The 17,400-nt window shown below is 47.7% G+C and overlaps 1 protein-coding gene across 4 annotated transcripts in view; it reads right to left on the reverse strand.

Annotated features, from left to right (window-relative positions):
• spock3 (SPARC (osteonectin), cwcv and kazal like domains proteoglycan 3) overlaps window positions 1-17,400 on the reverse strand; it is a 765,994-nt gene that overhangs the window by 58,762 nt on the left and 689,832 nt on the right. For all 4 annotated transcript variants that reach the window (XM_038792122.1, XM_038792123.1, XM_038792124.1 and 1 more), the window contains one exon: window positions 16,050-16,205. In XM_038792122.1, coding sequence (XP_038648050.1) covers window positions 16,050-16,205 — 156 coding nt within the window. The remainder of the gene's footprint in view (window positions 1-16,049; window positions 16,206-17,400) is intronic.

A 17,400-nucleotide genomic window follows, 5' to 3' on the forward strand; every position in this document is an offset into this window, starting at 1 on the left:
GGGGTGAGGCTCGAAAACCCTGTGAGAGGTAAGTTGGGTGCAGTTGGAAGGGGGGTGCGTCTGGAGGCCACAAAGAAGGTTTGAAAGATCAGAGTGGGCCTTTAAAAAGGGCGACTGGAGCCGTGAGTACTCTTCCTGCACTGACAAAATTATGTAAGTGGGGACTTGGCACCAATCCGCGCCAAGGCCATAAGACCGGCAGTGCCGAAAAGTGTCCGCCAAACGGGCCAGAAACAGGACTTTTTGTCCCGTTAAATTGTGGCCATTATGTCTTAAAGTCTCATAGGAATTAAACAATTAGCTACACCTGGGAGGGTGGGGACTGCTTTGTAGAGACTATTGCATATTCTTATTTTTATCTGTCTGTTATTAAACCTATGTGATTTAAACAGGCTCCATCAACCTTGTGAAGCTGACCTAGATATTGTTCATGATTTTAACTGAATCAATTTGAACAATAATTTGTTGCCAGTGGAAATATATACCATAAGTCACAGCATATAACTTGACCGTCTCTATAACACTGCTTCATTTTTCCAGAACCAAAAACCATGGGTGGAATTTTACGACCCTATTTGGGTACAGGGCTGGGCCAAAAAATGCAACGAGTCGTTCAGAAGTCTACTGACTTCGGTGGGATGGAATATCCTGCCAGCGGGAGAGGCCACAAATTCTGCGCATTTTCGGCATACAAGTTGACTCCCTTTTTCAGTAACGACATGCTATACTTCCACGAATAGCCAGCCTCAATGTTTCTCCCCACAAATGTATAGTTTAACTTACCATTACTTTCCAATGGGATATAAGGGATAAAGCACATCATATGGGCTGTTGCAAAAGTAGCCAAGAGTTTAGGACATGCCCACACTTTGCGCCAGAAGCAAATGACATATCAAAATGGTGACCACCCAACATCAGTGTTTTATGTTTATACTCAGTGTGTAAGTCCCTTTTGTCATAATATACATGCAGCTATATGATGGAGTGCAGACAGGCAGTGATTGATCACAGGTTGACCAGTGAATACACAGAACACAGCAGCCAATCACCAGACAGGACACGACCACGATAAAGCCAGAGGGCACTAGTTTTCCGCTCTCTCGGGATCCAGCCTCTGAGACAGTCAGAGCTCGTGAGCAGCAACTAGAACAAACACCATGTGGTTGTAAGATAGTCTGGTCAGGTTAGCCTCAGGTCTCTAGTCAAGTCAGCATAGTCTCAACCCACAGTTAAAGTATGTATTATAGTTAAGTGTTCAATAAAATCGAGTTGCATTTCTTCAAGTGTTGGAAGCATGTCTCTCTCATGACTGCAGTAAACGCAGTCCTCACAGACCCAGCTTACCCAGCACATCATGGTACCATGGAACCGAGTTATGCTCGAGTTTGACGGACCTACCTGGAGATAATCTGCCTTTGATCAGCGATCAGACATCTGGTAACATGGACAGCGTCCGCCCACCACCGCAGCTCCACATCGCCGGCAACCTCGGTGCTAACTGGAAGATTTTCAAGCAGAAGTTCCAGCTATATCTTGAAAACACCGACCTCGAAGCCACATCGGATGCCAGGAAGATCGCTCGCTTCCTTTCTACAGCCAGGGACCACGCTATCCACATCTTCAACTCCCTCACATTTGCTGAAGGCGTGGACAAGACGAACATAGAACATAGAACAGTACAGCCCAGAACAGGCCCTTCGGCCCTCGATGTTGTGCCGAGCAATGATCACCCTACTCAAACCCACGTATCCACCCTATACCCATAACCCAACAACCCCCCCCCCCCCTAACCTTACTTTTTAGGACACTACGGGCAATTTAGCATGGCCAATCCACCTAACCCACACATCTTTGGACTGGGAGGAAACCGGAGCACCCGGAGAAAACCCACGCACACACGGGGAGGACGTGCAGACTCCGCACAGACAGTGACCCAGCCGGGAATCGAACCTGGGACCCTGGAGCTGTGAAGCATTTATGCTAACCACTATGCCACTGTGCTGCCCAACGAAGTTTAAAACAGTCCTGCTGAAGTTTGACAGCCACTGTGACGTCGACGTCAATGAAAGCTTTGAACGCTATGTGTTCCAGCAGAGGCTTCAGGGTAAGGATGAACCTTTTCAGTCCTTTTTAACCCATCTCCGCATCCTCGCGCAGTCCGTCAACTATGGCTCCACTTCTGATTCCATGATCTGGGATCAGATCGGTTTCGGGGTTCACTCCAATCCCCTTCGCCAGCAGCTCCTAAAAGTTAAGCAGCTCACACTTACCATCGCCATCGAGACCTGCGTCCTCCATGAGCACGCTAACAACCGGTATTCCCATATCAAGGCAGCAGAAACGGCATGGCAAAACCCCCACGATGCGGAACGATCCTGAGTCTGGATGAGGGCGGCCATTTTGCATGCTTTTCCCAGGTTCCTGCGCATGTGCGCCACGACCAAGGGGACGGCGAGGCCGACGATCGAAGTGCGCAAGCGCACGTCGTTCGACCGCTCTGCGCATGCATGGTGGCGCACGGAACGTCCTGACGGCGGCGCCATGATGTGCTCCAACTGTGGCTCAGCCCATTTAAAGTGGCAATGTCCTACGAAATCTCGACGCTGTCTCCAGTGTGGCAAGCTTGGCCACTACGCAGCCCTTTGCAGATCTGCTCAACTGCCCAACACACAGCGATCCCAGCCACAGCGCAGGAGCGTCCGGTCAGTACAGCAACCCGTCGCAGACTCTGACTCCAACATTCTTCCAGATCCCGACACCGAGGGCCTCACATCCCCATTCCGGGTGGGTATCATCACCAAGCATACGCTGCCTTTATCAACGATGGTGAAACAACTCCCAATTATGAGCATTGATCAGGACGACGAGTGGTGTGCCACCCTTACGGTCAACAAGACTCGAATACGCTTCAAGCTGGACACCGCCGCTTCAGCAAACCTCATTTCAAAGTCTGACCTTGACACCATCTGCGTCAAGCCAAGCAGTCTTCCACCGGCCTGCCAGCTCCTCGACTACAATGGCAATGCCATTGCTGCCAGTGGTTCATACCAGCGTGCGGTGTCCCATCGTTCTTCAAAAGCAACCCTGCGTTTTGAAATTGTAGGAACCAACAGAGCTTCCCTGCTCGATGCTCGGGCCTGCAAACTCCTGAACCTTGTGAAGTGGGTTCACACCATGTCGTCCGCAGAGGCAACGGCCTCGCCAGATGTTAAACTTCCAAGCCCAACTCGATGACATCATTGATGTACCATCAATTGGACTCGAGTCGTGAAGAAGTTCCATATATCAGGCTTTAATCAACTAGTTGTGTGCCCGGCAGTTGACTTACAGAAAAAGGCCGACTGCCGGGTCCTACGGGTTCTTATACCCTGCCTCGTAAGCGGGAATACTTGCCTCTCGGCCAATGGGTGAGCAGTCACATGACTAGCCTCAACCAATCAGCAGATAGGCACATGACCGACCTGAGCCAATGGGCAGCGAGTGCTCTGCACCAATGGCAGATAGGTACCGTAAACCTCCTAGTTATACCACCACAATCATAGTGCAATATCATAGTGTCTTCGAAGGTATGGGCACACTCCCTTACTGATACAAAATCCTGTTGAAGCCAAATGCCACCCCTGTGGTCCACGCACCCCTGAAGGACCGCCTCAAGCAGCAGATGCAGGACCTCCAGGACCAGGGCGTCATTTCTAAGGTCACGGAACCCACGGACTGGGTTAGCTCCATGGTGTGTGTCAAAAAGCCGTCAGGGGAACTTCTAATCTGTATCGACCCCAAAGATTTGAACCGTAACATCATGAGGGAACACTACCCAATAGCTAAACAAGAAGAGCTATCCAGCGAGATGGCTCATACCAAGTTCTTCACAAATCTGGATGCCTCCATGGGGTTTTGGCAAATACAGCTGGACGCGTCCAGTCAAAAGCTGTGCACATTTAACACCCCGTTCGGTCGCTACTGTTACAACCAAATGCCCTTTGGCATCATCTCCGCCTCAGAGGTGTTCCACCGCATAATGGAACTAATGATGGAGGGCATCGAGGGGGTGCGAGTGTACGTCGATGATATCATGATCTGGTCCACAACTCCTCAGGAGCACATCGATCGCCTCAAGCGGGTGTTCCACAGGATCCACGAGCATGGCCGCCGACTCAACAGAGCCAAATGCTCGTTTGGTCAATCAGAAATCAAGTTCCTTGGCGACCACATTTCGCAGTTTGGTGTGCAGCCAGATGCAGACAAGGTGTCGGCGATCAACGCCATGAAGACCCCGGAGGACAAGAAGGCGGTCCTACGCTTCGTAGGGATGGTCAACTTCCTTGGGAAGTTTATCCCCAACCTTTCATCACACACCACAGCTCTCCGCCATCTTGTTAAAAAACTACGGACTTCCAGTGGCTACCCGCTCATGAGCAAGAGTGGCGTGAGCTCAGGGCGAAACTCACCAAGGCCCCGGTGCTGGTGTTTTTTGACCCCGCCAAGGAGACGAAAATATCCACTGACGCGAGCCAGGCTGGCATTGGGGCAATGCTCCTCCAGCGGGACGGCTCCTCCTCCTGGGCCCCAGTCGCATATGACTCTGGAGCTATGACACCCACTGAGCAACGATACGCTCAGATTGGAAAAGAATGCCTGGGCCTCCTCACAGGGATTGACAAATTCCATGATTATGTGCATGGCCTCCCCAAATTCACCGTTGAGATGGGCCACAGGCCATTGGTTCACATCATCCAAAAATACCTCAATGACATGACGCCACGGCTACAACGTATCCTCCTTAAACTCCGCCGCTACGATTTCGACCTGGTGTACACCCCGGGCAAAGAGCTCATTGTGGCCGATGCACTCTCTAGATCTATCACCGCACCGTGTGGGCAGACTGACTTTGTCTGTCAAATAGACGCGCAGGTGAAATTCTGTGCTTCCAACTTTCCGGTCACTGATGAAAGGGTCATGCAAATTCGCCAGGAGACGGCCAGGGATCCTCTACTCCAGCGGGTCATGCGACATCTCACGGATGGTTGGCAAAAGGGGCAGTGCCCCTAGTTTTATAATGTAAAGGACGATCTAGCGGTAGTGGACGGCATACTAATGTAGCTGGACAGAATTGTGATCCCACAGAGCATGCGAGAGTTGGTCCTTGGCCAAATCCACGAGGGTCACCTGGGGGTCGAAAAGTTTCCCCGTCGAGCCCGAGAGGCAGTATATTGGCCAGGCATCAGCCAAGATATCGCCAACACGGTCCTCAATGTCCCAACGTGTCAAAGGTTCCAGCCGGCTCAGCCGAAAGAGACTCTACAGCTGCATGAAATCGTGACCTCCCCATGGTCCAAAGTTGGTGTTGACCTCTTCCATGCCAAGGGCCGAGACTATGTCCTCCTAGCGGACTACTTTTCCAACTACCCCGAGGTGGTCAAACTGACTGACCTCACCTCAGCAACAGTAATCAAGGCATGTAAGGAGACTTTTGCCCGGCATGGAATCCCACTCACAGTTATGAGTGACAATGGCCCCTGCTTCTTCAGCCAGGAGTGGACAGATTTTGACCGGCTGTACAATTTTTGGCATGTCACATCAAGCCCCCACTACCCCCAGTCGAATGGGAAGGCTGAAAAAGGGGTCCACATCGTTAAAAGACTGTTGTGCAAAGCTGCTGACTCGGGTTCGGACTTCGACCTGGAGCTGTTAGCCTACAGGGCGACTCCTTTGTCCACTGTCCTGTCCCCAGCGCAGCTCCTAATGAACCGCACACTACGAACGACGGTGCCGGCTATACACATTCCGGACCTTGACAACTTCCCGGTCCTACAGAGGATGCAAGAGTCTCGGGCCTGATGCAAGTCGGCGGACGATGCCCATGGGCCATGCCACAGATCTCCCTGATCTGGTCCCTGCTGACCGAGTTCATGTTCAGCTATCTGACGGTGGCTGGTCTGCCACAGCTGTGGTGGTTAAGCAAGTGGCCCCGAGATCGTTCCTCGTTCGCATGCGCTCCTTTCTTCGGCGTAATAGGCGGGCACTGCGGCGACTTCCGCGGCCGCCACCTAACCGTGATGTCCCGCCTCGCACGCTGGTTCCTCAGGACACGCCCTTCCACGAGGCCACCTATCTGCCAGTTATTCTACCGATCTCTACATTGGAGGCAGTTCCGCCCATTAAAGTGCAGGTGGCCCCTGACCCACCCTTGAGACGGTCAACCAGAATTCGTCGCCCGCCACAGAGACTGAATTTATAGATTGAATGTTGCATTACCTTGTTATCTCATCGTTTACACATCTGTACATATTGGGCTTTTTTCTAATGTGTTATCTGCCCTCTATCTGCACTAGACACCTTCCCATGTAAATACGTTAGCATATTTTGTATATAGTCAGGCTCCTGTACACACACACTCACTATTTATTGACCTGAACACATTAAAAAAAGGGGGATGTCATAATATACATCCAGGTATATGATGGTGCACAGACAGGCAGTAATTGACTCACAGGATGACCAGTGAGCATACAGAACACAGCAGCCAATCACCAGACAGGACACTACAAATATAAAGCCAGAGGGCACTAGTTTTCCCGCTCTCTCGGGATCCAGCCTCTGAGACAGTCAGAGCTCGTGAGCAGCAACTAGAACAAATACCATGTGGTAGTAAGATAGTCTGGTCAGGTTAGCCTCAGGTCTCCAGTCAAGTCAGCATTGTGTCAACTCACAGTTAAAGCATGTATGATAGTTAAGTGTTCAATAAAATCGAGTTGCATTTCTTCAAGTGTTGGAAGTCTGTCTCTCTCACCACTGCAGTAAATGCAGTCCTCGCAGACCCAGTTTACCCAACACATCACCTTTGTGGAGGGATTATTTGAGACTTCAAAGGTCAAGTTTTATACCAACATCCATGGTAACTGGGTACTTTGTACCTATCCACTTGCAAAGAAGCCTATTATGGAATACGCTCCAGCAGAATAGGTTCAAGAGGCAATTGTGTGATAGGATCTTCCTCGTGGATTTTTGCAGGTAGCAGCTCAGGAAATTAGCAGCACGCAGTCTTTTAACTTTAATTGATGGGAAGTCATGGGCTTCATGGTTGTGATTTTCTGTGATATGTTTACTGGGTGTGCCAATCATCACTGGGAGTCTGGTACCACAGAATTATCACTGTAGTGGCATGTCAGCTTGCTCGCAGTTTATTCCATATCCTGTGCATGATGAAACTGACTTCAGTGCAGAATTGCTATTAAATTAGGGATACACGCACAGTTGCAATTAAATGACTTACAGATACATTAACTTTGAAAAACAGACAAATATCTTCAAAAACGTTGATGCTGTGTCAATCGATAAAAACACTCGTAGAACAACACAACTTAGATCCCTTAGTGGGAATAGTTTGGATGACGGGGAGGGCATGTATATGGGCTGGACAGTGACTATGGGCTGGATTCATCCGCCCCTCCTGCCACCAGATCGCCACAGGCAGGACACAAACCATGTTATGGCCCATCGATATTGGACTGGGATTTATGGTCACCAGGCGGCCGCGGACGGCGAATCCTGCCCTAAATGAGGTGGAAAGCTTCCTTCCCAGTGTTCCTGTGTCGCCGCCTCCTAGAATCCTACATGCCCACCTTTTTATGGAGTCCACTTACCACAGGCAATTGGCGATCTAATGAAGGTGTGAATGCCAAAAGCCGATGATGTTATTGAACCCAAATTGGTACCAGATTCACATGTAATGGTACCAGATGACCATCTGGCAGGAGGCAGCAGAATGGTCAAAAGTGGCCAAGGCAAGCAGGTATTTTTAGAATTTGTGTAGATTTTTTTTGAGCAGGAAGAGTTGAGGCAGAATCATTCGACTTTCCAAAACCTGGGCTTCCATCTCCATTCCACCACCAATAGATTTTTGAAGGATCTCGCCCTCCCTCCTAACCAAGTTCCAGCCTTATGCCAAGGAATGTCCCCTTGGACCCTGTGTGTACTTGGTCTCCCACACTCGGTTCCTGCTCGCTAACTAGGGTGGCACGGTAGCACAGTGGTTATCACAGTTGCTTCACAGCTCCAGGGTTTCAGGTGCAATTCCTGGCTTGAGTCACTCTGTGTAGAGTCTGCACGTTCTCCCGTGTCAGCGTGCGTTTCCTTTGGGTGCTCCGGTTTCCTCCCACAAGTCCTAAAAGACGTGCTGTTGGATGAATTGCATGTTCTAAATTCTCCCTCTGTGTACCCAAACAGGCGCCGTAATGTGACGACTAGGAGCTTTCAACAGTAACTTCATTGCAGTGTTAATGTAAGCCTACTTGTGACAATAAAGATTATCATTACTTAATTTTTGTTGGTTTGGGGCTTGAGACAGTGCAAACAAAATTAAGAAAGGTTCAGAAGTCAAAACTCCCATTCTGCACCCCACTCAACCCAAAGGCATCCAGAGTTGAAACTGGAGTTAAAACTGGCGGCTGGCTGGTCTCCAAGATCTTCAAAGGCACCTCCGTGTAGATTCCCAACCTTGCTTTGGTGTCATGCAATGCCAGTGGCATGATCCCTGTACGAGGCCGCCAAAATGTGCGAAGGTCAACAATGGAGACAATGGCACCAGTGTCCATTTCCATCAGCACTATGTGGCTATTGACCTACAAAGTGGTCTGGATTGGTTTTTCCTTCAGTGCCGCGACACAGTTTAATTGCAGTCCCCATCAGGGACATCCACATGCAAGGCCATGGCTCACAGCGACTTAGGTGGTTGTTGCGGACGGCATTTCCTGCGTCGAACTGACCTTCCCGAATCTTCTGACCACACAGTCGACAATGCGGCCGGCTCTCCCCATCATCCTCGGGCAAAGTACCCCACTGGGTAGCAGCAGCACTCGGGATCCGAACTCTCCTATGGATTTGCCTCAGGAGCTGATCTTTCGGAGGCAATCTTGCCGGACCAGCACAGTCCTGTGAACGAGAGGGAGTACGAAAGTGTCAGTGGTCCAAACAATGGATGCTATTGTCCATGGAACCCTGCAGCTCCTGGACACCTTTCTCCGCATGTTCACGAGCGAGGGAAAACTCAATGGCCTGTTTCAAATCTAGTGGTTTCCACCAACAACTTCCTCTGTCTTGCCATATTGTTAATGTAACATATGAGCCGTTTCTCAACATCTTGCAGAGGAACGGCCAAAACTTGCATTGTTCACTCCGATTGATTCAGCAGAGGGCAGTAGAGCGGAGCTGCTGATTGGCTGTTGCAGTGAAAATTGGCACCAGTGCATTGCGGTCACTGCATCTAGAATGTGTACCTGAGCAAGACACCCTCGTGTTCAAGTGAAGGCAAGCATCCAGCACAGGGAAGTAGAGCGGTGCTGCTGATTGGCTGTTGCGGGGAAAATTTGCATCAGTGCATTGCGGTCACCGTATCTTGAAGGCGGTTTGTGGAGGAGCTTTTTTCAAGTGACAGTTATCGTGCGGGGCGCAGTGGTTGCTGAGTGAGTGCTTGCTGAGAAGGGGAGTAAAATTTTAAAAACTTACCGTTGTAAGTTTCCAGCTGAATCCGGTCGGAGTGAGGACAGAGTGACTGCTGGTTAAGTGGTAAAGATTTAAAGTGTCTGTGCAGGCCCATAACAGCTGATTGCTGTTCTTGTGTGGGGCGCAGTGGTTGCTGGTTAAGTGTTTTATTTTTACCTGTATTTAAGTTGAGCAGATCAGAAACCCTAGACACTACACTTGTAGTGTCCCCCACCCTTCCACCTCCTTTAACTTAAGGGGTAGAGTGAATAACAGGTAAGTTATTTCTTTCTTTTTTTAGCTAGAGGGGATGGCAGGGAAGGCAATGCAATGTTCCTCCTGCAGAATGTTTGAGGTGAGGGATGCCGTCAGTGTCCCTGCTGATTTCACCTGTGGGAAGTGCACCCATCTCCAGCTCCTCAGAAACCGCATTAGGGAACTAGAGCTGGAGCTGGATGAACTTTGGATCATTCGGGAGGCAGAGGTGGTCATAGATAGTAGCTTCAGGGATGTAGTTACTCTGAAGAATCAAGATAGATGGGTGACGGTGAGAGGGGCTGGGAGGAAGCAGTCAGTGCAGGGATCCTCTGTGGTCATTTCCCTAGTAACAAGTATACCGTTTTGGATACTGTTGAGGGGGACGACCTATCAGGGGTAAGTCACAGTGAACTGATCTCCAGCACCGAGTCCATCCCTGTGGCTCAGAAGGGAAGGAGGGAGAGCAGGAGAGCAATAGTTATTGGGGACTCGCTAGTTAGAGGGACAGATAGACGGTTCTGTGGCAGCGAAAGAGACTCACGGATGGTATGCTGCCTCCCGGGTGCCAGGGTCTGTGAAGTCTCGGACTGTGTTTTCAGAATCCTTAAGGCGGAGGGGGAACAGTCACAAGTCATGGTATACATCGGTACCAACGACATAGGTAAGAGAAGGGACGGGGATTTAAAACAGGAATTTAGGGAGCTAGGGTGGAAGCTGAGAGCCAGGACAAACCATGTTGTCATCTCTGGTTTGTTGCCGGTACCACGTGCTAGTGACATGAGGAACAGGGAGAGAGTGCAGATAAACACGTGGCTGCAGGGATGGTGTAGGAGGGAGGGTTTCAGGTACGTGGATAATTGGAGCACATTCTGCGGAAGGTGGGACCTGTACAGACAGGACGGTTTGCACCTGAATGAGAGGGGCACCAATATCCTGGGGGGGGGGGGGGGGGGGGGGGGGGTAATTTGCTACGGCTCTTCGGGGGGGTTTAAACTAATTTGTCAGGGGGCTGGGAAAACGAGCTATAGTCCAGAAATCAGTCTTGAGAGTAGTGAGGTACTGAGGAGGATATCAAGGTCGCAGGAGTGTACCGGCAGACAGAAAGGTGGGTTGAAGTGTGTCTACTTCAATGCAAGGAGCATCCGGAATAAGGTAGGTGAACTTGGAGCGTGGGTTGGTACTTGGGACTACAATGTTGTGGCCATTACGGAGACATTGTTAGAACAGGGACAGGAATGGTTGTTGAAAGTTCTGGGGTATAGATGTTTCAGCAAGAGTAGGGAAGTTGGGAAAAGAGGTGGAGGAGTAGCATTGTTAATCAAGGATAATTTAACGGCTGTAGAAAGGCAGTTCGAAGGGGATCTGCCTACTAAGGTAATATGGGCCAAAGTTAAAAATAGGAAAGGAGCGGTCACATTGTTAGGAGTTTTCTATAGGCCCCCAAATAGTAATAGAGATGTGGAGGAAGAAATTGCAAAACAGATTATGGATAGGTGAGGAGGTCTCAGGGTAGTTGTCATAGGTGACTTTAACTTTCCAAATATTGATTGGAACCTCTATAGGTCGAACAGTTCGGATGGGGCAGTTTTTGTACAGTGTGTGCAGGAGGGTTTCCTGACACTATATGTGGATAAGCCGACAAGAGGGGGGCACATTGTATTTGGTACTGGGTAATGAACCGGGCCAAGTGTTAGATTTGTTTGTGGGAGAGCACTTTGGAGATAGTGACCACAATTCGGTGTCTTTCACTATTGCAATGGAGAGGGATAGGGCCTTACGGCAGGGCAAGGTTTATAATTGGGGGAGGGGTAATTATGATGCGATTAGACAAGAATTAGGGAGCATAAGATGGGAACAGAAACTGTCAGGGAAAAGGCACAAATGAAAAGTGGAGCTTGTTCAAGGAACAAATACTGCGTGTCCTTGACAGGTATGTCCCTGTCAGGAAGGGAGGAAATGGCCGTGTGAGGGAACCATGGTTCACAAAAGAGGTTGAATGTCTTGTCAAGAGGAAAAAGGAAGAGTATGTAAGGATGAGAAAACAAGGTTCAGTTGGGTCACTTGAGGGTTACAAGGTAGCAAGGAGTGAGCTAAAAAAGGGCTTAGGAGAGCACGGAGAGTGCATGAGAAGTCCTTGGCAGGCCGGATCAAAGAAAACCGCAAGGCTTTTTACTCTTATGTGAGAAATAAAAGAATGACCAGGGTGAGGGTTGGGCCGGTCAAGGACAGTAGTGGGAACTTGTGCATGGAGTCAGAAGAAATAGGAGAGGCATTGAATGAATTATTTTCTTCAGTGTTCACCAAGGAGAGGGGCCATGTTTTTGAGGATGAGAGTGTGATACAGGCGGGTAGGCTGGAGGAGGTAGATGTTCTGAGGAAGGATGTATTAGCAATTTTGAAAACCCTGAGGGTCGACAAGTCCCCTGGGCCAGATGTGATATATCCAAGGATTCTTTGGGAGGCAAGGGATGAGATTGCAGAGCCTTTGGCTTTGATCTTTGAGTCCTCACTGTCCACGGGGATAGTGCCAGAGGACTGAAGAGTGGCGAATGTTGTTCCTCTGTTCAAGAAAGGGAATAGGAATGACCCTGGTAATTATAGGCCAGTTAGTCTTACTTCGGTGGTCGGTAAGTTAATGGAAAAGGTCCTGAAGGATAGGTTTTATGACCATTTGGAAAGATGCAGCTTAATCCAGGATAGTCAACACGGATTTGTGAAGGGCAAGTCTTGCCTCACAAATTTGATTGAATTCTTTGAGGAGGTAACTAAGTATGTAGATGAAGGTAGAGCAGTTGATGTTGTATACATGGATTTTAGTAAGGCGTTTGATGAGGTTCCCCATGGTCGGCTCAAGAAGAAATTAAGGAGGTGTGGGATAGAGGGAAATTTGGCCAATTGGATAAGTAACTGGCTATCACATAGAAGACAGAGGGTGCTGGTGGATAGAAAATGTTCAGACTGGAGACCAGTTACCAGCGGTGTACCACAGGGATCAGTGCTGGGTCCTCTGCTATTTGTGATTTTTATCAATGACTTGGAGGAGGGGGCTGAAGGGTGGGTCAGTAAATTTGCTGATGACACCAAGATTGGTGGAGTAGTGGATGAGGTGGAGGGCTGTTGTAGGCTGCAAAGAGACATTGATAGGATGCAGAGCTGTGCTGAAAAATGGCAGATGGAGTTTCACCCTGATAAGTGCGAGGTGGTTCATTTTGGTGGAAAGAATTTGAATGCGGATTACAGGGTCAATGGCAGGGTTCTGAGGAATGTGGAGGAACAGAGAGATCTTGGGTTTCATGTCCACAGATCTCTGAAGGTTGCCACTCAAGTGGATAGAGCCGTGAAGAAGGCTTATAGTGTGTTACCGTTTATTAACAGGGGCTTGAGTTTAAGAGCCGCGGGGTTATGCTGCAACTATACATGACCCTGGTGAGACCACATTTGGAGTAGTGTGTGAAGTTCTGGTCACCTCATTATTGGAAGGATGTGGAAGCATTGCAAAGGGTAAAAAGGAGATTTACCAGGATGCTGCCTGGTTTGCAGGATAGGTCTTATGAGGAAAGGTTGAGGGAGCTATGGCTTTTCTCTTTGGAGCGGAGGAGGATGAGAGGCGACTTAATAGGGGTTTATAAGATGATGAGGGGGATAGATAGAGTGAGCGTTCAGAGACTATTTCCTCGGGTGGATGTAGCTGTTACAAGGGGGCATAAATATAAGATTCCGGGTGGGAGATATAGGAGTGATGTCCGAGGTAGGTTCTTTACTCAGCGAGTGGTTAGGTTGTGGAATGGACTGCCTGCTGCGATAGTGGAGTTGGACACTTTTGGAACTTTCAAGCGGTTATTGGATAGGCACATGGAGCACACTAGAATGACAGGGAGTGGGATAGCTTGATCTTGGTTTCGGACAATGCTCGATACAACATCGAGGGCTGAAGGGCCTGTTCTGTGCTGTATTGTTCTATGTTCTAGATGCCACAGGAAGGTCAAGATGTCCATGACAGCTTCACCAGGAGAGTGCACCGCTGTATTAAAACAATATAGTTGCACAAATACGGAAGGCTTGGAGTCATAGTGTTTTCAAACCGAAGCAACCAGCTCATCAAAAGACCTGCAGGCCAGTGCAGCTGGCTAAATCAGACTCTTTATAATCCCAAAGGTCTGGGTCCAGCCTGAGTCAGGAGGACTTCCTGTTGGTCTTCCCCCAAAATCCCGTTTGCCTGGAAAAGTACCTCATGTGCTCCACTCATTGGTTCCAATCTTCCAGACCTCCATCAAAGGCTTCCAATTATCTGAAAAACTGCATATTAACCAATACGACGTGACGTCCCCAAACAGCGAACCTCCAGCGGCCAAGCAAATCTCTGAGTGAGACTGGAGTGTCCTTTGTCCTCGTCGCCAGTTTCATGACTCAGAGGAGGTTGCTGGTAAATGAGCATAAATATATTTACACTTTATCGCTTCTAGTACAATCCTAGCTGGGAGGACTAACCACACCAGGTCCTGGTGGTTGGCTGCCACCCTCTACCTGGGGAAGCCAGGTAAAAAATGCGCTTTGGGACTCCTGGGGATTTGTCCGCCCCATGCCGCCGATCCCACCCCTTTAAACGGGAGCATAAAATCCCGTCCGTCCCACTCCCAATCTCAGGTGATTTGCTCTAATGGCTCAGAGGCTTATACACTAACCCACCTAATTTTCTTAGATTTGGTCCATTAACCTAGTTGCAGGACCAGGTAAATCTCCCAGATACTTTGTAAAGAGAAAGACACCAGCATAACATTCATCCTTCATCTTAGTCTTTACCTGATTCCATTCCAAAAACAGCATTCCATCTCATCCCGCAGCAGCAAAGGAACCAGCAGATTAATGGAGTATATGATTTTTCTTTTGAATCCTTTCGCTTCGCTAGCCCTAGGTTTATTCAGCTATCTTCTTAAGATATTAATATATTCAGCTTCAATTGCTTTCATGAGGAACTTATATACTTCATCATTAAAACTTCCAATTTTTAAACAATTTGCCTTCAGTTCTGGACATGTAGCCTAAGTCCCATAGCCAACTCATATGTGACTGAGTGACAGTAAAGGAATGATATAGTTCCAAAATCAGGTTGCTATGTGACTTGGAGGCAAACTTACAGGTGGTGGTACTCCACACATTTGCTTGTTCTTCTCGGTGGCAGATGTTGTGTGTTTGAAAAATGCGTTTGAAGGAGTCTTGCTTCAGTTTTAATTGACGAGTTGCTTCGATGCATCTTGTAGATATATTAGAGACAGAGCGCACTGTCACTTATGCAGTGCTCTATGATGGTAGAGACTTATGAGAAACATGAGTGCCACCTAACTGCTCATGTGCTTCGCTGCGCATGCTCAAGCCCCCTCAGGGCATTTCCTCACAATATCCACTAATCTTTATGAACAAGCAGCAATTATAATATCTCTGACCCCTTCTGCTACTGCTGTCTATAAATAGTTACCAAGCAAGATGAAGTAGTCCCTTTTTGATTCCATCTATTCAGAGCACCTTCCTAAAGTCATCTGTATGGCATATACAAAAGCAATATGATTCATATGTTCTTACATTTTTGTTAGAAAGCAAATATTTACTGTCAGTAACAGTAATGGAACAGGGATATGTGAGAGTACCTTTAAGAAATAGGTGTTTATAAATGGGTTTGTATGTAAATATCTGTAGTGGGAGTACTTTTTAGAAATGGGTGTTTATTACTGCAGTGATATCAGAGAGTGGGTGGAGCTGGGCTGTCTGTCAGCTTTTTACTTTAGTTTCAGGCTGTTTGCTGCTGGGTGTGTTTTAGTTTCATTTTCAGAGCTGTATAGCTGCACTCACAGCCAGAAGGGGTATTAGTCTCTCTCCCTGTAATCTAAAAACTTATAATCGATCCTTTGGTGATTTAAAACTAATAACTACTCTCAGTAGTGACTTTAGCCTGATGTGCTTCTGTTAAAAGTTCTTTTTTAAGTCTTATGGATGTTAAAAGGACAGCTTAAGGATTACTTAGTGTTGTATTCTTTGGGGGTTGTATTTGAATTAATGGTTGCTAAGATGTTCACTGTATGTTTTAAAAAGGTTAACTTGAGTTCACAGAATAAACATTGTTTTGCTTTAAAAAATACTTTTCCATTTCTGCTGTACCACACCTGTAGAGTGGGCCGTGTGCTCCCCATACTACAATCTATTAAAAGTTGTGGGTCAGGTGAACTCCATGATACACTTTGGGGTTCTCTAAACCCTGGCCCATAACAAATGTAACACGCAACTCAGCCTTGCAATCCAAAACACTTATTAAACCCCACCTCCAGCACCCTGTCCTTCATTGTGTGCTTCCTTATCCACACCACTGTACAAATGTTGCAAAGTTTCTGTATCTGTCCTGATGCTTGCTTCAAGTCGGTGCCCTGGTGACTGATGTCCTTCAAACGTATGCTGCTGACCAGTTGATTCTCCTTGCTCTGTAAAGAGGGCAATTGAATATTTTGAGTGCATATTCACATATATCAATTTTGGTATTGCATTAATGCAGTACATACAAGCACACCATCAACTTGATCACGCACAATGTCTAAGACAGTCTGTCCTCATTTCCACAATTCTCCATTCCTACAAATGAAAAAAAAATGAAAATTGCTTATTGTCACGAGTAGGCTTCAATGAAGTTACTGTGAAAAGCCCCTAGTCGCCACATTCCGGCGCCTGTCCGGGGAGGCTGATACAGGAATCGAACCGTGCTGCTGGCCTGCTTGGTCTGCTTTAAAAGCCAGCGATTTAGCCCAATGAGCTAAATCAGGATGAGTTAACTCATCCAATATGAAGTAATGTTTATCACACTTAATCTGAAGGTCAGTGGATGGCAGAATGGGGTGGACAACCTGTAGTGTGTTAGAATAGTCAAATCTAGAGGAATTAATTGAATAGAAATAAAAAGAAATAAAAAGAAATACTATGGAACGAAGAGCACAAGATACATCAGAAGTGAAATATTATGTTGTGATTTTACATAGGATATACATCATGGAAATAGGCCATTCAACTCAACCAGTCCAAGCCAGTGTTTCTGTTCCATTCAAGCATACTTTCATCTTTTCTCACCTAAATCGACCATCTAAATCGTTTTTCCTCCGGGTGCTCCGGTTTCCTCCCACAAGTCCCAAAAGACTAGCTGTTAGGTAATTTGGACATGCTGAATTCTCCCTCAAACAGGCACTGGAGTGTGGCAACTAGGGGATTTTCACAGTAACCTCTTTGCAGTGTTAATGTAAGCCCACTTGTGACAAATAGTTTATTTTAAAAAAAAGACCATGATTGAAATCCAGTGAGCCTGTTGGAGAGAGCTCACCAGATGAATGTGAAACTGAATAAGAAAGATTTGCAGGTGACGCTGACTGAAGTCATGGACATAGGTTATGGATTAACAACTAGAGGAATTCGCCTTGATCCTGATAAGGTGCGTGCTGTAGCAGAGATGCAGCAACTAACAGCTGTGAAGGTAACTGCAGCAATTTATTGGATTTGTGAACTACTTAGACATGTTCTTGCCCAATCTGTTGGAGCGTGAACCTCTACACAAGCTCACTGTAAAGAATGCACAGTGGTACTGGGGCACAAAACAAGAAGCAGTTTTCATTCACATCAAACAGCTAGTGACGA

Source organism: Scyliorhinus canicula, chromosome 3 (genome assembly GCF_902713615.1).
Source record: "Scyliorhinus canicula chromosome 3, sScyCan1.1, whole genome shotgun sequence".
Lineage (NCBI taxonomy): Eukaryota > Metazoa > Chordata > Chondrichthyes > Carcharhiniformes > Scyliorhinidae > Scyliorhinus > Scyliorhinus canicula.